The sequence below is a fragment of the Psittacula echo genome (genome assembly GCF_963264785.1).
Source record: "Psittacula echo genome assembly, chromosome: 4".
Taxonomy (NCBI): domain Eukaryota; kingdom Metazoa; phylum Chordata; class Aves; order Psittaciformes; family Psittacidae; genus Psittacula; species Psittacula echo.
In genome coordinates, this window is record NC_137738.1 from 29,246,511 (window position 1) to 29,268,953 (window position 22,443).

General features: G+C 42.2%; 1 protein-coding gene across 2 annotated transcripts in view; it reads right to left on the reverse strand.

Moving 5' to 3' along the window:
* Positions 1 to 22,443, reverse strand: part of SLC35F3 (solute carrier family 35 member F3) — a gene marked incomplete at both ends in the record, with an annotated part of 168,597 nt that overhangs the window by 21,272 nt on the left and 124,882 nt on the right. For both annotated transcript variants that reach the window (XM_080616883.1, XM_080616884.1), the window contains one exon: positions 20,340 to 20,664. In XM_080616883.1, the coding sequence (XP_080473009.1) occupies positions 20,340 to 20,664 (325 nt within the window). The remainder of the gene's footprint in view (positions 1 to 20,339; positions 20,665 to 22,443) is intronic.

Here is a 22,443-nt window from a genome sequence, read left to right on the forward strand (position 1 = left end):
TTTTTGTTTTCATTCAATTAGCTGTGAAACAAAATGCTCATTCACTGAAACAGAAACTTCTGTAGAAGGGTACAGGTTAAAAATCCTGCAAAAAATACTGATAGAGGTTTTGAAATTGCTCCATTTTAAAACTTTTAAGTTACCTCCTTGGTTTCTGCTGGAAGTGTGGAGTGACACACGTGGGTTACCCTTGTGACCCCACTGTTGACTATCAGAGCAGCCACGTTTGGTGTTGACTTTTCCTCCAGCTGCTATGTCCTACTCTCAACTTTCTAGCCAAGATCCTCCTTAGAAACAAAATAAGAACATAAACACCTAATGGGGTTATTAGCCCTCAACTGCTTCATTCAGACTGAAGTAAGGCGAGCATGATATTAAAAAGAACAGAGAAGAAATATAATGAGGGGGAAAGAGATGAGATAAAACTGATTCATTCTACAAGTAAACAAAGATATTACAGCACTGAGGTGATTATGCTACTTAGAGGTTGTAAGGAAATGAGATTTCTTTGAAGTCTGTAGGAAGACCAGAAATGAGAATAGTGGTGAGGGATAGTCAGGAATTTGAAGGAAACAGAACTTTGGGAAGTTTCAGATTTGTCAAATTTGACTAAAAATTGAGATGGTGAAGCAAAATGGTGCTTGTGGCTAAAAACTGCTGGAAGCTGTGAGTGACGCTCTGAACAGGATGCTAGCCATTATTATTTATGTGCTTGGATAGGAGATGTAGCTGTTCTTCAGAGGCCAGGAAGAAATTTGCTTTGAGTCTGAAGCCTTCCACAGATACAGTGCTTCAGAGTGCTGAGCTCTGTTTTAAAAATGTAAAATTATTTATATGAAGAATTTCATGTTTTTAAGATTTTACTCTTACATGATAGAAGATGATAGAACATCGAAAGTCTCTGGATGGAGCATGGTGCCACATGGAAAACTCAAAGCAGTAGGAACTTGTCGTTAGAGTGCATGCACAGAGGGAATATCAGTGTGGTTTGGATCAGGCTGTTACAGCACACACTGCTCTCCCTCCTAGTGACATTTTTAATGTACTTGTACTTTTATATTTTTTATTGCTTACTAAATGGTTTCTTTTGGCTCTGCTTTGTGTGATCCTCACTGCACAGAAAACAGTTCTGTTCAGGGAAGCACTTTGCAAACTGCCTTGATGAGGAGCGAGCCAGTGCCTCGCTAGCATCTAATGTGCCATCCTGATCTTGGCTGTGAATCCACAAATCAGGATTTCAACCCAGTCATCACTGAAGGTACCAATTTACTTTATGATTGGAAACCAGAAAGGAGCCCTTATCTGCAACAGTAATAACACAAGAACTTTCAGAACAAGATGCAGAACTGCTGAGTTAATGAATTGGAAAAATCCATCTGCTGGTCCAAATGCTGTACTCGTGTTTTCAGCATCGAAATTATTGTGATAATATTACAGTGTGAGTCTTCCCCTCTGCCTGGTCTATATCAGTGAGGCTTTCACTCAGAGGTGCCTGTGAAGGGATGGACCTGGACCAGACAGGAACTACCAGCCAGGGTCCAGGCAATCCCTGTCCTGTCTCTTGGCTGTGCTCTGAACGGCTTAGGTGTAAGTGCAGAGCCAAAGTGCAGCTCTGTTGTCTTTGACAGAATGATATGAACCACTGTGATAAGATCCTGATCATCTGCTCAGCTCAGCTGGGACTTTGTCAGCCCTGGGCAGTGTGCTGTGTGTGCATGGTTTGCCAAATTCTTCCTGTGACAGGGAAATAGCCATACCGGGCACCATGATGGTGTGGCTCCACAGGATGGTTGGGATTCACTCAGATTACATCTCTGGAGAGAACAGTACCATTACCTTCTGGGAATTAGTGTAGCAGGCAGAGGAAGAGTCAGGATTACTCAGGGGGAAGATACACTGTCTAGCAAGAGCACCTTGCGAGAGGAGCCTTTGATGTTTAAGTGGCAGAGACTGACTGCTGACAGTAAACTTGAGGTGACTCATGAACATGGTATCTGGATTTGTCTCGGAAATGGGACTGCGACATTTGAAACTGCCAAATGAAAACGACAGCTTTTAACCTGGATTTCCCTTAATCGGAACAGATTGTGCATTTTTCAAACTAGAAATGTTCTGATCATTTTCTGCTTCTGTGTTCATTACATTTTGATGTATCTCTGGTAATAGCTTTAATAAAGTGTCTGGAATAGAGCCTGTTAGAGAGTTTTTTTACATTTAGATGTTCAGATACCATGTGATTGACTGTAGCACAGATGAATATCCTTTTATGATAGAGGATTTCTAAAATAAAACGTCAGAATATCAGGAAAGACCGTCACGCACTGTAACTTGATTTAGAGTCACAAAAGTAATTTCTGTTCTTTGACTATTTTTGACTATAGAAATCAAGCTCCTTTTAATCTACAGCAATCCTTTTAATCTGCAGTAAATCGTGCAACACATCCATTTTTACAGCACTCACTTTTGGCTAAAATGAAAAAGCTCTGTGACATACAGCTGCAGTTTATGGCATCTTCCTGGATTTAATGGGTAGAGGGAGTTACAGGGAGTGTAGGACTGTGATTTTCTGAGAGAAACAGTTAAGGGCTCTGCAATGAGTCCCCCTCCTGCTTGCTGAGTTGCAGTGAGGAGAGCAAAGTGAGGAGAGCCAAGTGAGGAGAGCCAAGCCAAGCCAGATAAAAAATTACCAGGTTCATTTGTCTTCCACCTTCTACTCCTGTGACATGCTTATTCCTTCCTTCATTTTGGAAAATGACCTTGTGATCCTTACTTCCAGGATCACACTCTGGTTCCAGAGCAGCCGCACAAGACAGCAGTGAAAAATCTGCTCCCTGCTATGACAAGGTAAAATCACTGCTAGGGCAAAAAGCACAGGGTGTCCTTGCAGCAGGGGTCAGCTCCTGCTGACACCTTGCTGCTTGCCCCCTAGGAGAGAAGTGGACTGTATCAGCCATGATTAATGCCTGCCCTGTGGGCATGCCTGCTCTGTCTTCTCTTTTTTTAATAACAGATTTATAAAGCCCATGACTTAGACTATAATTGTAAAATGGCTTTTCTGGCCCTCGCCCAGATCTGTGACTCCAGAGGCCAATATCAGAATGTGCTACATAATTTGGATCGGATACCCTTTGGTTGCAGTTATGGTTAGTGCAATTGCAGCCACGTGCAATGGGCTGCCTCGGAAATGAAAATGGTTGGGTTTATAGCAGAAAGCAGGCAAGGAGGAGGCACAGTGCTGTTCTGAGAGTGGTTAAAAGCAGAGGAGAGTAGCATAGTTTGCCTGTTTTGGTGTGCCTGCAAATCGTTACACATGCATAGCAGGCGGTGTTGAAAAATTTAACAGCAACACTGCTGGGGATGTATCACAGCCTACATATTCCATAAGCACTTGCCTCAGTTTAAGTTCAGACATAGATTAATTTAACCAGATAACTTGTTGCTGTTATCTGGAAAGGCAGGTTTACATGTTTCTAAGACTCTGAGATTTCTTTCGACCTTGGATTTCACAAACGTCTCTTGGTTAAGCTGGCCCAGCCACGGTGGGTTCAGTGCTGTGAGCCTCTTGGGGGAGCTTCACAGCAAGACTTGTCATTTGCCTGCTTCTCACATAAGCTTCCTCTTTCTCTGTCATTAATAGAATCTGGTCACCTTACATCATGTTCTGACATGAGATTGAGGCATTATATTGGCAGAAAGTGGATCTCAGGCAGAAGAGGAATCAGGCCTTCTGAAAAAACCTGCGTTGATCCTTATCTATAAGGACCTTTGTAATTACTTCCCTTCCTGTTCATCTGCCAGGCTGTGCTACTGCATCACATCCTGTGTTTCTTAGGTTCATGGTGAGGTCCATGAAGGGGTGGGAAAACCATCTCCCTGATGTCCTCGTCCTTCTATCCAGCCTTCAGTCAGCAGGTACTGTCGGACCACAGCCCTCCTCCACAGGGCAGCAAACAGCAGCTGCAGAAGTCAGCACCAATCACCAGTTAAATGAAAAATAGCAGATTTTAGCAGATTTCTGCCTTAACCTCGACTACAGGCTCTGTGACACAGACACTGTGTTTATTTCCCTGCTGGAAAAGCACCTAGCACAAACTGCTGGTGTGGATCAGGACTTGCTGGATGCTAATTTCATACAAATATTAAGCAATAATGATACTTACACGGCTGTGTGAGCTAGGAAAAGGAGGCACAGGCTCTGACAAAGGAGATTTAATCTAGCATGCGTGCTCAGAGAGGTAGGGAATTAGAAGTCAAAAAACAGGGAACAAAAACACATGAATGAACAGTTCAGCAAGGAAAATGTGTATGGGCTTAAGTTAAGCCAGTGCCAAGCCTGGGACAAAGAATAAGGCAAAGAAGAAGATTAAGGCTAAGTCTCCTTATTGCTCATGGCATCTGAAGAACGTGTAAGATGATGAATGCATTAATTAGCTCACTGCATCTCAGCAGCTGAAATAGTTGGTAGGTGGGCTGAGCCATAAACCAAAATATTCCCAGCATGTGAGAGAGGCAGCTCTAAGACTTTATGGGAGAAGTGAGCAAACACTGTCAGCTTCCCAAGAGCAAAGCATGGAATACCTTGAATACATTCTGGGGGAAAAAAAAAAAATCTACCTGATAATTCTTGCTCTTTGGTTTTGATGTGAATTTTGCTTTATTGCTATGCTCATTCATTAAAATACATTTACCCTTTTCTCTTTGGCATCAACAGCGCATGTGAAAACAAGGATGAAATCCCAAGTTTAGGGTACGCGGTCAATGCATTCTTAAAAGACAGTTTACTAATTATAAAGTATAATTTGTGAAATAACAAATAAACTATTACTTTACCAACTCCTCATATCCATGTTTACTCATGTTCACTGCCAGAGTGGCATAATTGTGCTTTATATGAGCCTGTTATTAAATCTCAGAGCATCCCCAGAGATCTTTAAAATTGAGATTTACTTGTGTTAGGAAATGGCTTGCAATCACATTTAATATATACATAAATCCTCCTAGAAAGTAAACCGACAGAGACAAATGATTTGGTGTTGATGAGATTCATTAGATTTGTCATGAAAAGCGTATAAAAAGAATTTTATAATAATCCATAGGCAGCACAAATGAGCAAGCTGCAAGGAATTACTGCGTTTTTCCACCTTCACACTGAAATCCCAGGAGAATCACATGAAATTAAAAACATAAATTCATATTCAGGTACCTAACACACTGACATTTCCAGTGGGCTGAAGACTGTCACCACCCACTGATTTCAAAAGGAATTATGGGTGATCAAATTTGGATTATAAAACAGAGTTAGGAAGGTTAAGCACGGCATCTCTTGCACAGGCGTCAGCCACAGTGGGATCCCAAGCCAAGGAGAGAGTCAAAAAGCCTTGCTGAGGGGGAGTTTTGCCCTTTGGAAGTGGGGACAGCATCTGTGTGCGGCTGTGGAGGAAGGAGCATGTACCAAAGGGCTGGGGATTTTTTTTTTATGTTCAGGTGTATGGATAATGAAGAGGGCTGTTAAGGGCATTCTTTTTATACTGAACGTGAGTGGGATGGAAAGCAGTGCAAAGCAGAAAGACTGGTAAGAGCAGCCTGATCCCCCTGCACAACCCAAGATCTGCCTACGGTGAGGGCAGCCCAGGGTGGTGGGGCCAGTGACAAGTCACCTTGTGCTGCAGGCACCACCCTGCATGCAGGCAGCAGAGTGCTCAGGGTGCCTTTCACCCTATCCTGGGGCTCCAGCTCTGTTCGCTGGGGGAAGATATTTTCAGAGCAGCACCAGACAGCACTTGGAGACAGATGCTTGAGAATAAGCAGCTTTCCTGCTGCGAAAAAGCAAGTGTCAGCTCCCTCAGCAAACAAGCTGGGACCTGATCCTGGAGCCCTTGCTTTTCCACTGACACCCGTAGGGAAAGATACACATTTTTCCACTCCAGTCAAGGGCATGACCCCACGTTTACCCTAGAGCTAGAAAGCACAAAATCTGTGACTTCATTGTCCTTTCTTTCTCAAGTTTGTATTCCACAGGAGAGCCCCTGATCTGCAGGACACCGTATGAAGACACAAGTAAACCAGTCTGTAACCCCTGCGAGATAGCCTTGCTCTTGCAGGGTAAAGGATCTCAGCATGTGCATTCAAATGGTGCATATGTGCACTCACATGGTGCATATATGCACACATACTTACACATGCAAACATATGCACACAACCACAAGGAAACACTTCCAACAGCTTTCACTATGGGTTCACCACTCCTTCCAACTGAGTTATTATAGCTTCACCACAGTCTTCAGTAAGAGCAGAGAATCCAGCAGCAGGACCTCAAAAATGCCTCCAAAATATCCTGACACCTCACTGAGCCTCAAAGAAAAGAGTCACTCAGAGTCACAGTGCCCTGCAATACCCCTATCCAATCCCCCCAGTATACACATCACAAAATCTCTCTTGTTTTACTGTCACTGTGCACCGGGTAAACTGTGTTAAATCTGGCTCTGTCAATACCGCACCTACGCAACTAGCATGAAGAGCTTCAGTGGATGGGCTCAGCCGCTCCTCAAAATGTAACATTCTGTGATGAAACAGAGCGAGAAAGAAGTTACTCAATAAGCTTAAGGCCTTGAGAGAGAAAAAAATGCACTGAACAATAGTTTGTAATGTTACTAATTTTAGTGTTGCATCTGAATTTCTTTTCAGATTGTTTCCTGGGAAGAGTGACAAGAGCAGCAATGCAGTTTCAGCCTCTGAGATGAAACTATTTGCTCAGAAACCTGGCAAAGGTGGCGCCTATTTGCTAACCCACTTTCTTCTGGATCTGTAGCAGTGAGTGCCACTCCTCCCCCAGAGCGCTGTTCAGATCCAGTGAAGGCACCCGAAGAACCTCGCTGATTCAGGCATGCAAAGCACCTCATGATGTGTGCAGGGCTCTCTCTAGGTGGCTAGGGACATCAGCTTAGATGTCTCATACAGTTGCTGGCTACTCTCCCAGTGCTGAAGAGCTAGACAGCTTTGCCATGCCCATGCTGGGAACACCCAAGAGGTACAGCCTGGTGAGATCTCGCTACAGCACCAAGGATTTACAAGCTGAAGAGCTACAGAGTGAGCTGACCATGGGGGAAGCAGGTGGCTCTTCTGCTGATGGGATCCCACAGCAGGAATGGCAGCTTCTCTGGTCACGCAGAAATACCAGTGCCATGCAGTGGCAGAAAGCAGCTGAATCTGTCATCTAGCTGGAAATATTTTCCATCCCACTGTAAACCATCATGATTGCTCATTTAGTAGTGCTGGGCTAGAATGAGCAGCTCTTGTCACTGCAGGAGAGCATGGTAGAGGCACAAGATGTGTTGTGAAAACTGTAAAGAATCAGTCAGGCATACTGAGGATGACAGGGACATAAAGATTTATATCAAGTCCAATGGAAAAATCAATTAATTCAGTCTTGGAAAAGAATAAGATAAAGTTTCATCAACAAATCTCGTGTGGTCAGTGCTATTTTCATCTTCAATTGCCAGGAAAAGGGAGTGCAGCAAAACACAGGAGCAGTTACAGACTGTGTCCCTGCAGAGAAGGGTTGACCAGGTAAGCATGCACTTAAACCAGGACATGTCTTTCAGCTATTTGCATTTTGTGAAGCATAGAGGGACTATGTTTAAAGCCTTGAGTGAGCTGAGTCCATGGTAATGAGCTTATCTGGAAGAGCAGGTTAGATCAGCTGTGATAAGCCTAATTAAGATGGGCTTGCGTTTCACCTGCTGCTGCCAGTCCTGCAGCCTATCTGTGTTTTCTAAGGATGGATCCACTCAGGCTTTACCTCTGAGAGAAAGGAGAGGCTCCTGAGGAGGGAGAAGCACCTGCTGGAAACCACACGTACATATTTATGCCTCTTTGCAGAACACGGCATGCATCTCAGCCTTTTTGGGGGTCTGAGCCTGTGACAAGTCTTGCCCCTCAGGAAACAGCACCCTTCAGCAGCACTGAAAAACAGTACCAGCACCCCTCAACTGCAGTAATTTAGTCAAATTAATTATTAAAGATACAGAAAATAACACCAGCAGGGAATCAGCAGGGTTTGCTGCTGCTGATTCCTCTCTTTCAATTTGGACTGTAAAAGTTGATGGGGAGCTGGAAGCCAATTTCAAGTGACTTACACTAGTCCAGATTCTCATCTTCTCCAACTCCAGAGCTGCACTGACATGAGATATTTTTGGTTTGAAAAGCCTGTAAATGAATTGAGAATTTGGCTCATGGGGCGAGGACTGGATAACATGATGACAGAAGGGCTTTATAAACATTTATTATTCAAAATCTCTTCTGCAAACGTGAATACGCCTAGGCAATTATCTCACTTTAGCTGCAGATGGGCAATTTCGATGCAATTATTATGCACCTTCAGTACTACAAAGCTTTCAGTGCCATTCCTTTTGAAAATGCCTGAATTAGACAAAATGACAAAACTAATGAACTGCTGTATCTTTTTCCTGTCAGCTGCACAACATCTAGTAGGTGCCATCAGCACGCGTCATGCAGAGGGGCTATATGGTCATGGCTATTAGCCCAAAGGCAGGAGAATACCAAGCTTCCCACTGAAGATAAACCCATCTGAAGCCTTCAGTAGCTGAGTTACTTGAAGAGGGATGATCTATCATTGTACATTCAGTCCCTGGCATTAGATTGATACCAAGACATCATCTGTCATCTCTCACTCAGAGTTTCCTAATGAGGTGTTTCTACGTGTGCCTAAAATCTGTGTTTACTGTTCTGCACTAGACAAAGGCTTTTTGGGTAACGGGACTCCAGATACCAGCAGCATAATAGTAGAAAGTGTCTGAAGCCACACTGACAAAAAGACCAGTTTGTTTTCAGCACAATTGCCGTGGAAGAAACACACTTGTCTCTAATTTCTTAAAACCACTTGTCTCTGGTTTCTTGCAGCAAACATATCCGGGAAGCCAGCTGGTTTCTGGGATTGGGCTTGTTTTTTGGGGGTTTTTTGTTTGTTTTTTGTTTGTTTGGTTGGCTTTTTTTTGTTAACCCTTAAAACAAAACAAAGCTCAAGAAATATAAAGCAGCAGACAACATTCTGCAACTTGCCTGCCAGAAGTAAGGTCCACAATGAGCTATGCATATAACTGGTATGATTTTCAAGATGAATGACCTCATTATGGCTCCTATTTACTTAAAAATTAAGCCAATTCACTGCTTGCTTTTGAAAAGATCCCAAGAAAATATCTTCAGCAGTTCGGTAAATTTTATTTGCGTATTCGCTTCTGTTAAGAAACCAATTCGGAAACACGTTCAGTAACTGTTGCTGAATCTCATCTAGATACTTATGAGTGACATGTTTGGATCCCTGTAACTTGGATGGCTGCTGAGCTGAACCAAGCAGTGATAAGACAAGAGGTAATGGGCTCAAATTTAAACAGGGGAAGTTCAGGCTGGACATAAGGAAGAAGTTCTTTACTGTGAGAGTGGTGAGGTACTAGAACAGGTTGCCCAAAGAAGTGGTAAATGCTCCATCCCTAGCACTGTTCAAGGCCAGGCTGGACAGAGCCTTGAGCGACATGGTGTAGTGTGAGGTGTCCCTGCCCATGGCAGGTGGGTTGGAACTAGATGATCTCAAGATGACCTAACCTATGATTCTACATCCCATACTCAGAATCTGAAACCAGCCACAGGACTCAGCACATGAGCAACACCACAGTAAGCACACTGTCCATTAAAATCATACAGGATTTACTGATTTAGCTTAGCTTGTAGAAGAGCAACAGGAACTATCATTCATGTGAGCGTTACATTCAAGCAGAACTCATGCAATCTGCTCCCATGACAGGCCACATTTGATCCCACCACCTCTGATTCCCAAGCATGCACTAACTACTCTTTTCTTGCTTTTCAGGCCACTGACAGCTCAGTTGCACATTGATAGGAACCACTCCCCTTGTTTCAAACACCTCACTCATTCTGTTTGATGCCACCTAGCTCTTTCCTCACCTTCTCCAATCTATATACAATTCAGATGACCTTCATCATCTCCCCCTGTATAAAAGTTGTCCCTTTTATGTGATCAAGAGTCCAACTCTACTGAAAAAGCCATATGGAACTAGGTAAGGCAGAAAGTAACAGCACCATAGGGATGACTTGGAACTACAGCAGAGTTGTTTAGCTTTGAAAAACCAATGAGATAGATAAAGCTCCTTGTTAAATACTGTGAGACTTTCAGAGGGTTGGCCTTAATTGCTGAATTTTCATGAGCAAGTGCAAGTCTGCAGGTCCATTAATGGAAGGCAGCTGATCATTTGGCTGTATGTCACTGTACCCTCTTCTGGGATATTGTTTTTCAACATTAAGTTTTTCTACTTCAGTTCTCCAGAAGCAAAAGACACTTTTAAAAAAATAACGTGTGAGATCAGGTGAATTTCAGCCTGGTCACAGCCTGAGATCCCCTCTGAAAGAAGAAAAGCCAAAACACATCTAAATAGTTATTAACTTGATACTTTTAATAATCACTGAGCCAGACCCTTCTCTGATAGAAATGAGCATACTGGCATGGGACTCAGTGGAGCTATGCCAGCTAGGGTCAAGTGCTGACTGGACCCATCACATTTAGTGTACAGAACATCATGAAATATTGAAAATATTAGATTGTTAAAAATAAGTTAAGCAGAAACACTTTATAGTGAGGCTTATTTTATTTTAAGGTTAAGAAAAAACAAATCAAATCCTCAGGGTTTGAATCAACATGTTTTTGCCTGAGGACAGACAAATATTTAAGGTGAATCTCACAAAAAGGGGCAAACAGCAGCAGAGTGGGTACCATTCATGCCCCTACACATAAATTGAAATAATAATAGTTATGTCTCATTCAGTGTCTGTAGATCACTAACCATTAACAAAGAAAAAAGTAGATATGAGGTGGCCCTGTGCTGAGCAGATTGGTCTAGAGACCTCCCTCCCCAGTTCCCCAGCAGCCAGAATTATTCCACATTTCTATGAACTAATGTTCTGGATATCATGGTGAGATGGTCTAACAGCAGCCCCATTTGTTAGATGGTGAAAGTATCAGAAAGCATTACAGAGCTGTAGTGTCATTGTTGTTCCTAGGTACTATTAAGAGGCACTGAAAGTAGAGGTGCAATTCTGTCTATTTTCTAGTGTGCTATTTAATAGCAGAGCTTTTCATACCTGAAAATTTATCCTTCTGTACTTGGAAACCTGTATGTACTCTAGCTGAAAGCATAATAAGACTATGGAAGGAAGCTGAAAAACCAAGAAACAATTTTCCATTGGTCTGGCTGGCCTCTACAGCATACACTGAAGAGAATTAAATAAAAAAACCCCACCAATCCAAGTACTTTGGTGAAGAAAAACATTTTTTAGACGTACTTCTAAATTAATCTAAAAATTCTACGGCAAATGCCAGGTGATACAGAGATAGAGTCTTCCTGCAGCAAATGGACCTGGGCTTGTACTGTCCAAGGGCACCCTGTGTTAGCAATGAGCTACAAAAAGTTTAACTGCTCTGTCACTGAAGGGAGATTCATGATGACTTGAGATCCCTGGGGTTTAACATTTGCATCTGCTGAAAGAGATGGGGGATCCCATCCTTCATGGAAGGCTTACAGAGGCCCATTCCCCCCTGTGGGAGTCTGGACGTTTTATTGAGGCAGTGGAAGGTGTTCAAAGGTAGGAAGGAAATGTTGCAGCAGTCTCTAAGTGCTCGTGAAGTAAGCAGCTTCAATAAACGAGTAAACACCCCCCCAGCTCTGAAGGAACACGTCTGATAAATTAACAAACCACAAGAAAACGACACCAGCTCCACATGGAGATGCGCTCAGTCAGAGATATGAGGAACAGGGAACAGATGAGGTAGCCACAATGGACTTGGTTAGTATAGGCATGCTGAAGACAAGAGCCCCAAATGATATAGCAATGACCATAAGGCCACAAAGTAAATTAAAAAAAGCTCTTTAAACTCACTGAGTTTTAGCCCTGACTCCAAGGACTAAAAAGCAGACCGGCAGGAAGGTTGTTTTTTTTCCACAGGTAGGCTGTCTTCACTACCTACCACCCAAAGTAGGCGAACAAGGTAATAAACCCAGATTTTGTTTGTCTTCTCCATTTCGGATTGGATTCTCTGTCAGAAAGTTACTATTGAAAAGGTGGTTTAGCACTTTAAAACACAGAAATAATTGTACATGTGTGTGAGTACATATATATATGAAACTGTCTGCTCATCAGTTCATATCTTACCATTGTTTCCCTCAAAAAAAAAAGCCCTATGGTTGTTTACAGACATTATGCAGTTGTTTGACAGGGTTGTTCAATTTATGACACCCTCTTTATATACCTATGTAGCTACCAACCTTCACCTTTGGCTATTTCTCTCTTTACCAGCTTATAGCTCTGACTAACACCAAGGGTGGCCAGCTCCTGCAGACCTGCACTGAACAGGCGCTTCAGCCAGGTACTTGTGCATATATATGAGGCTGCCTTTTCATACAAACACAAACAATCCTGGGAAATCTGGACATGGTCCATAACCACTAGGCAGCTGGACAAAAAGGATTTTTCCACTTCTGTAGTACTGCCAGCCTCCAACACTTCTCACTGTACCATACGTCCTTATTGAGAGTTGTTAATTACAGCTATGAAGTTTGTTGCCATACAGGCACTTTCCTTTTATAAAGCAGCTTTAAAGGTAGCTGTCTTCAAGATATTTTGAAACAGATCTGGGCTGAAAAAATGTGTAGAATTCCTTGTTGCTCCTTCCTAAATTTTGTTGGCTTTGTTGGTGTTTAAAGAATATGGAGAACATGCCTAGGATAGTCGTCATTCAGTGAGTTTGTGCACTGGGTGTCAAGGTACTTGATATGACAACCAAGGTAAAACACTTTCTGCAAAAAGAAGATCAGCTGTGAACTCTGCCATGTTATGGTGATTGGAAAAACAACATATCCATGCTCACCTCGGCATTCTGCTTCTTTCCCCATGCAATAAACATCATCATGCACTCTTTTCCCTGTCCCTTTTTTCTTTTGCCAGCCACAATATCCAGTTACTTTTCTGTTTGTGTGTGCAGCTCATGACTGGAGGCAGGGAAAGGAGGAGATGACCCTTGAGGTCCCTTCATCCTAGCTTGCTTTGGTTCCACAGTATAGATGGACTTGTTTTGAGGTGTCCTGAGAAAAACCCTAGCAGCACGGAAGCTTGGCAGATTGCTCTACTAACCAGAGGAAAAGCCTTTTAATGAAACATAGTTTAACTGCTGACCAGAGATCATTCAGTACTGCAAAGCACAACATTTTTTCCAAGCAGAAGCCATTACATAAACACATTGTTTCATGCCCTGTCTGCAGGTAACAAGAACAATTATTTCTCTTTCTAGTCCTTGCCTCAAGCACCATTACCTCATAGGAGGCATATGACATAATTATTTTACAGCATCAAGCCACAGCAGGGAAGACAGAAGTAATGAAAGAAGATGACAAAATTACAGGACACCACTTAATTCAATCATCCTTGGGATAGTTTTGCAAACCAAGCTCAAGATTAAAGAACATGTATTTCTCCTGATCAGGCAATATCCAGTTTTTATTCTCAATTAGCAAAGATCTAAAAGGCCAGAAGAGGTGATCCTCAAAAGATGAAGGATCTTCAGATTAAAAGAAAGCTTTTCACCAGCCATGAACATTAAATTCTTTTCAGAATGTCATGGTCTGAAATACACAGTCTCCAAACATAAACTGGGAGGCTAAATTAGAAACAACTGTTTGCCTAAAGAAGGACCCACAACCATTTTCCCACAGAAGCTAAGACACAAGCTCTCAAACGCAGTGTTAGCTACCTCCTGTTTACCTTATATGCCTCATGTTTGTGTCTATGCTGTAAGTGTTTGCTCTCTTCATGCACTTTAGGAAGAAACTGGGCATTCAGCTCCAAGCCTGCCGTGCTGGGATATTCATCGTGGCACTAAGGAGCTATATGTGGCAAATTTCCTTGCTAACCTAACCTTTGGTACTGTCTTCAGTGTGTAGAAAAGACCTAGGTAAACAGGAGGCTACTCTAGAAAAACCCTGGAGCTGGAAGATCACCTATTTTCTCAAGAACAGGCAACCTATAAAACACACTTTTCACAGCTAGCAGAGAAATTAATTGTTTCAAGACCCACAAAGAGCAAGAAATCATGGCATTAATCTTTAACTTACCTAAGAAAACAAGTCTCCCCAAGGAAGCAGCTGAAAAAATGACTTACTGATCACCCGGCAACAGTGCAACATAGCTATATCATGTCAAGGTATAGCAGTGAGAAGCCACCTCCAGAACTCCTATGGAACAACACACCCCTATCCCAAATCCCATGGGGTCATGCTTTCCTTTTCAAAAGAGAAGATGCAGCAGCAACCACAGGTTTCACCACGAAGAGGTAATTACTTAACTTTGAAAACCAGAATTTATCAACAGCAGCTGAGCTCTGTGGCTTGTGCTTCAGCTGAGCTAAGCCCAAGTGATTGTGCCATGATGGAGCTTGAGGCTATACACACAGCAAGTGTATATTAGACAGACTTCCACCAGCACTGCCCTTACTACAAATACACTACTGTTCCAGCAGAAGGCTTCACTACTACTGCTACTTTCTAATAGTACAATTTGGCCTTGTCTTCAGCTACAAGTGCAGATTCAGTGAAAACAGTCTGAGAAGTAATACAGGAGCCCATCAATAACACATCAACAACAACAGTTCAGACATCTGGAGGAGAGACTTAGATGATCACGAGTATGCTTGCACAATATCCACGCATTTTTTTAATTAATCGCTTCAGTATCAAGCACAAAGCTAAGTCCTGACAGACTGCTGTAGAGACCAAACTGATTTAATTTGGAGTTACTCCTGGCTTGTGTCTAACTCAAGTAAGAATGAGATGCCATATCTTTTAATTTCAAGGGTTGTTTTTGTTCTTTGGTTGTTGGTTTTATTTTCCCCAAAGAAAGTAATGGGAACTTGAATTATAGTGATTTTATTTTGAGGAACACAAAGTAAAGAGGTATTATTTTAAGGCTAATGTACTGAATTACACAAATAGAGTTTATAGAGTGAGGGTTTTTGACAGAAAATGTGCTTGACTGGGTGACATTTGCCAAAACCACTTGCATTCATCATGTCTTGATGCCTTTGTAGCTTATTTATGACTCTGTTAATGCTGTCTGCTCTGGTGGTGAAGCTCCCACCTAAGTAGTCATATAAATCTGTAGGATGCCAAAAGTCAGCCACGCTGCAACATTTTAATGCTGTTGGGTATGAGAGACTCATGAATACAAAATGCTGAAAATCAATAGTAAAGTCTTGCCAAACCAGGCTCTGACATTCTTTCCCCTTAGAGTTGCATGGTGACCGGCGGTTGGTTACCAGTGCAGCGTTGCTGGGTTCTCTGCCTACTGCAGAAGAGGACATTGCTGGGTTCTCTGCCTACTGCAGAAGAGGAGGTCAGTGCCATGGTGCAGTGAGTTGCACTTTTGCTTTAGTCAGGATCAAACTAATGGACCCAACTCCTGAAATAGCTGGAAATGCTTTGTTAGTACCTTGTCTCCTCTGTGCTAGTAGAAATACATACGAAATACCTTCAGAAACTGGCCCACATTCTCCTGAACATCATGTGAAACTATAGCACTGATAATTTTTGGCCACTGAAGAACTGTCTTGATTCTGAGCCCGTATGCATATAAATTAAAAGTGTTTCTTGTGACATTAATGTTGATTAATCAGAGTAAGTGAGATCTACTACATTAGACCTCTACAGTTGTTGCTCCCACTATTCTGGTTCCATTTAAAAGAAATAACTACATTTTGGTGTCATCTGCAAGTTTTTTCTTCTTTTCAAAGAAAACTCTTCAAATTCTGAAGGATTAGTGGCAGCTAATTTGGGGGCAGTATAAACTAAAACCTGACCCAGTGAAAGAGAACATGTTAAAACGTGCAGGTTTAAAGGTGTAAAGATCAGTGCAGGTACGTGCAATGATTCTTTCATTCACCCAACACATTAGGTGCATTCTAGGTTGTAGAAGAGATTTAGTTTTAGCTTCTGGTGTTTTCTTTAGCCCTAGTGCTTTATGAAATAAAAATCAAGATTTAAATGATAAACAAACACATAATCACACAAACCATTCTGGTAAGTCCTGCTGTTTCCTTCTCAAAAAAATCATAAGACTGTACCGTCAGAATAATCAAGCCTTCTGAGGTATTCTCCTGAAATGTGTACACAGCCCTCTGTTATTCCCCCAGCTTGCACCCACAGAATGAATCTTTATGAAAGGTGCGTTTAGTCCTGCCTAGAGATACACAAAGCTAAGCAGTATCTTACAGAGATTTTAATTTGATCTTTCATGTAGCCAGTGAACTTTAAGCCTAGTGCTTTTAATTTATGTTACCTCATAAATTAATAATGTAGGTACGACAGAGGGTAACTCATCAGATTAAATGTGTCATTTTAAAAAGCAGTTTGAATGCAGAAAGTATAAAGCCGAAATAAAGTGCTCTTAGACGATCCATTAGGCGCATAAATCATTACGTGTTACTTCTGGACTGGATGATGGTTGAAATGAGTGATAATTTAGTTACTGCAATTTTATTTTAAGCTAGTAAGCGCTTGCACAAAGAAAAAGCAGCAATGACCCTGGTGTGCTCTTCTGTGGCCTGCCACAGATCTCTGCGTCACTACCCACGCACACAGTCCCGTGCCAAGGGTGTGTGGCACCCTTGATAGTGAGCATGGCACAAGGTCTCTCTGAGCAGTCTACACCTGGGCACAATTCCCACTGCAATTCCCAATGCACTCCAGCAGTTGATGGAGCTGCACAGGGAACCTAAAGCAGTTTTGACATGTGATTCTGTGATTCTATGAATGCATGAGTTTTTGTTTGCTTTGGAGAGTGACTGTCTCCCTATGCTGACAGTCTGCTCCAGCTTAAATAGCGTTCCTTACCATGCAGTATGGGTCAGTCAGAAACACTTAATACTTTACATTACAGCTAATACTCAAAATCTTGTAAAGAAACTGAATAAACCTGATCTTAAATTTAATGTGCTACTCTGAAATGTTGGTGGCAACTTTACTACCACTGTATGTGCTATAAAATGGGGTAAAAAAAAAAAAATCTGCAGCTTTAAACTGGTTTGTGTCCATTGCAGGTATGTTCTTCTGTGAGACTAAAAAACCAGGAAAACTCATATATTTACAGCATAGTATATATACATACTGGTACAATACAACAGAAATTTAAAACCACAATAAACCATATAATCTGCACTGAGGGACTATACATCTATGCACTGTTGCTACATTTTATTATCCCTGTGTTTTGTATTTTTCCTAAAAGTTTCAGTTCTTTACATGCTCTTTAACTGCACAGTGAGGTACCTGCTGGTACCAAAGCACGCCTGCTGGCTTAGGCCCCCTGAAGCCACCCACTGAGGAAGAGGAGGTGGGAAGGCACTGCCTGTGCCATGGTGAGAGGAGGCTGAGCTGCCCAGTCCTGAGGAGGAGGAGGTGGCTGCGCAGGTGTCCTTGGGGAGCTTAGCTGCCAAAACCCGTTAGGTGCCTGTGGGTTTTAGCAACCTGTGTAGGCAGTGTCTGAGAATCCCTTCCTTTACTACCTCACTGCTAAGGTGACTTAGATGGCATTTTTCCACCTCCCACTACCACCTTTTCATCTATCTTGTTGCAAATGCCTTCCAGAGAGCTCAGATAATATATAAAATATAGATGAAAGTGAAGGATAAAGGAAGGAGAAACTGATTATACAAGTTTCTTCTTAGTTCCAGGTCAGAACTGTCTTATAATAACTACCCAGAAGCCCACAAAATGCCTCCCTAAGGTGTCCAACTATGCCTAGAGTTCAAGCTTTCCCGAAGATGGTAATGCTCTCATAAAGCTGCAAAGTCTTGGTATATGTCTTTTTTTCTATGCATATTTTTATACATATACAAAATATGCAAAAAAGGGAGAATAATTAAGAGAGGATGCTGGAATACAATGCTTGGGTTTTCTGACATACATGCATGTGACATCTCAGCCATAACAGAGGAAGCAGATGAACAGTTATTCTTTTCACAGTAGTTTTTAGTGCAGCACCACTGAAAGGTCTCAGTTTAGATAGTGGACATGCTGGGGCAGACACGATGTAAACACATGGTAGGGGAGTCCTCCCCCCTCCCTAAAGAACTGTCTCATCCAAATGAACAGAGAGTACAAGGAGATCAGATGTCTATAGAGACTTGCTCAAAACCACAGAATTAATCTGCAGCAAAGCTAGAAACCAAAGCCATATCTCCAAATGTCCAGGTCTACCCTGACACCTAGAAAACAGTTCTGTAAATTAACCCTATGAAATCTACTGGTCAGAAACACAAACGCACATTCTTTACTAAGCCTGCTGTAAGCTTACTTTTAGTGATGTTCCCCTGCAACCCAAATAGGCTGCATGACCTGCTTTTCAACTCAGCCATCATTTAATTGAATGGAAGACAGAAAACTACCAACCATAACAATAAACTGCAGCAACAATGTGTATAATGCTCTGGTTTTAACCCCAGGGATCTGGCAAACCACAACTGCTCATTCCAGAATTCAGCAGTATTTAAAACATTATCTGAGGGCAGATGGAAGAAAAATACTTAAAACCCAAAGAAACGAAAAGGTAGCTCTTTTGGGGCTAGCATTTGTTATTGGCTCTAGATTAAACTTGCTTCTCTAGCCTCTATACTTCTCTCATCTCTGAAGCAACCATGTTTACTGCTGAGTAAACAAGCACAAATTGAACACTGAAGTGCAGGAAACATGGCATTTTATGAAAATGCTTTTAAAACTTGTGGACGCTGCTCTAGGACCTGCACTGAACAGTAGATTTCTTCTATCTGCAGCCCGCAAATAATTCTGAAGATGGAGAAACCATAACAATGGCTAAGCAGCAAAATTTCAGCATTGATAACCTTAACCATAGTCATCTGAGGTGGAGCATTTCCCGAGTACCCTGGTTTCTTAGACTTTTCCTGTAGTAAGTTTCCACCTCGCTGCTGCACAGCTGGAAGCTGAGAAATGTGCACTTCTTACTGTTTACTTTCTGAGCTACTTCATTAAAAGCCTGTGAGCCCCACTGTGTAACAGAAGGGGAAAACATTGTTCACATCCTTCCATGTATCGGGAAGCGCTCTGACACAGGACATCTTGATGGCTGAGTCATCCCATCTGTCCCAGACACCTCTCGGGCCAAAATGAGATGAGCTGAAGGAGCGCTCACCAAGAGGCGGTCCTTTAAGCAGCTAGAGCATCCTCAGCCCCTCACAGAGGATGGGCACTATGGGCTTTGTGTGTTTGGCTTGCTGTAAAGACAAGGTGTGCTGAAGACAAAGTACTGGCTTTGGTTATGACTGCGCTTCCTCCCGGAAATAAACACAACAGCTCGAGTTTAACTGGGATCAGAGCTTGGCCTTTGGTGTCAGGGGCATAATGCCAGGAAAATACTGCAATACTTTTTACTTGGCTGATCAAGACACTGCACTAGTCCTGAGTTTGGAACAGAAAAGCTTACTGAGCTTACTCAGAAATTGCCATAAAAGTCAGCTGTGGGTAGAGGAAGAAGGTATTAATAAAAAAATGATGTTCACAGAGTATTGAACAGAAAGCTCTTGAGAAGTAATTGCAGCAAATGTGGACTTTCATTATGTGACTTGTATGCATTGGAAATAAACCAAGATTTCTTACTGTTGCAGTGAAATTGTATTAAGAATAATAACACAGCACCTAGCACAGGACATACAATTAATTCAGAACATCCTTCAACAAACCTGGAAAATAAAGCAAATGCAAGTTTGATTTAACTGACATTTGAAGATGATTTGAAGGCTGGAGCACCTCTCCTATAAAGATAGGCTGAGAGAGTTGGGGTTCAGCCTGGAGAAGAGAAGGCTCCAGGGAGACCTTAGAGCAGCCTTCCAGTACCTAAACAGGGCCTACAAGAAATCTGGAGAGGGACATTTTACAAGAGCCTCTAGGGACAGGACAAGGAGGAGAAGGTAGATTTAGATTAGATATAAGGAAGAAGCTCTTTCCTGTGAGGGTGATGTGCACTGGCACAGGCTGCCCCGAGAAGCTGTGGATGCTCCATCCCTGGGAGTGTTCAAGGCCAAGGTTGGACGGGATTTTGAGCAACTTGGTCTAGTGGAAGGTGTGGCAGGGGGGTTGGAACTAGAGGTCGCTTCCAAACCAAATCATTCTATGATTCTGTGACATGAATAAAATACCTGCTAGACATAGAGCCGCATGCAAGAGCCACAGGGGAAAAAACAAAAGCTCCCATACCTGTATCTTTGCTTCGGAGACTGCTTTTCAGCTGACTTAAAAACATGTCCAAGATAATATAAAGGAAAGAATAAAAAGTTCCAGTTTGTTGCAAACCACGTTAGAGTGAAGGGTGCATCGAATTTCTTAAAGGTCAGTTTTGCTAGCTGGGTTGAACCTGACCAAGAGGAGCAGACACCCAGGACCATAGCCACACCCCAGACAATCTTCTTGAGCTGCGTCACGGAGCATTTCCAGCAACAGCGGTTCACCCTTCCACCACCTTCCACCCCGGCTTGCATCTGTGCTTCGGCTGGGGCTGGAGACTCCCGGGAGCGCTCATCCCCTGGGGAGAAGAAAATACAAGGCTTACTAAAGAAAGCCAGCCTGCATTTTAGTTTTCAAACCCTAGGCCCTTCTGCAGTCACGCAGAGCTTTAGCAGCAAAAGAACCCACCAGATCTTGCCACAAAATGTCCTTTGTTTTTAGATCATTGCAAAGCCTCTGGTTCAACCGAGACGTAATTACAATGCAAATAATAATTATCACCTCTAGATTTAGAAGCCACTGGGTAAAATTGAAATGAAAATTACATGTTGCTCTGATGAACGGAGAAAGGCTTAACACACCACTTAAACTCATGCTGTTAGGACACGTAAATGAATGAAAAATACACATCGAGTTTAATAAAGCATCAAAGGGGATTACAACAACATTTGGAATTGTTATTGTCTTGGAAAATGTGGAATTGGACAGCTTATGGAATATGGTGTTTCTTAAAAGGAGAGGGGGGACAATGTATTTTATCTTGCAGTTAAGCACGATCACAGGAATGTAAATAGTACGATTAATAAGGAACTTGGATTGCCAGGCATTTCAGTGATCCCTAGAGAAACAGCTCTCCTGAGGCTGTAGCCAGATGGCAAAATGAGACCAACCCACATGCTGCCCTGGAGAGCATCTCGGAGTAGGCGACTAACTTTTTTTTAGCTCCAGCCCTGCACCAAATGAGACTGGACTGGAACTTTTCCCCAGTTTGTAACTGAGCCTACTATGCTGCTGGAAACTTCTTTCCTAAGAAACCTCGTCCCTTAAATCCTTAAACATGGATTAGTGTAGCCCTGGTATCATACCACTATCAGCAGATACTGTATCCAGCTTGTGACTGAATGAGCAAAGTGAGGTTAGGGTGGTGCAGTTCTTGCAGAGGTCAAAATATGCTGGAGACCTCAGCAGCAGACCCTTTAGGGCTTTCTACCTGCCTTTCTTAAATTCACCCCATTCACGTGCAGCACTCAGCAGTGATTTAAAGGATGATTCAGTTGAGTTGGTCCATTCACTTGAAGGAGGATGTATTAGTAGTTTGTGTTGAAAGCCAGGAACCTACAACTTCAAAAGTGTCCAGAGGTCACTGCATGCATTGAAAGGTGAAAAGAGAAATGTAAGTGCAGCCACGACAATGAGAGACTGTATTATTGCCAAACATTTATATATGTTCAACGCAGACTAAGAGAGATCCATACACAAAAATCCTTCCTTGTCCTGGTGAGAATCAATATTTGGAATGGAAAATTGCTTAAAAACTTTCATTTCAGGTTAACCTAAATTTGTATTTATATGAGCTAATACATTATTAAAGAAAAGGATTAGTCCAATGGAGAGAATTATTTACTTATTTCTTTATAGATAACAAATGCATGATCTCACTAAGATCTGAGTTTGCCTAGTAAACCTGTATTTTGTAACAGGAAAATCTGTGGCCTCTGGTGTCTTAAAAAGAGTGAATAGCAGCACAGGTATAAACATCTGGTCTTTTTGAGTGGCTTTAAGAGAGCTGGGCACTTTGTTGATCCCCAGTTATTTCAGCAGAACATTGTGTGGGCAGCTTCCTACATAACAGGAGATGCACCAGCAGGCCAATAAATTATCCAAAGTTAGTGTGGCTTCGTATTAAACACCTAATGGAAGGGTTAGTGCTACCTGCTAAATGTTACAAGAAGCTAGAGTTGAGAAAAGGCTGCCTGTGAACCCTTAGCTCATTCAAAATCATTTAAATACATTTTCTTCATAATACACTGCTTGTAACTAATGCTTCTTGCCTTACTTGCTGTACAGACCAGTCAGG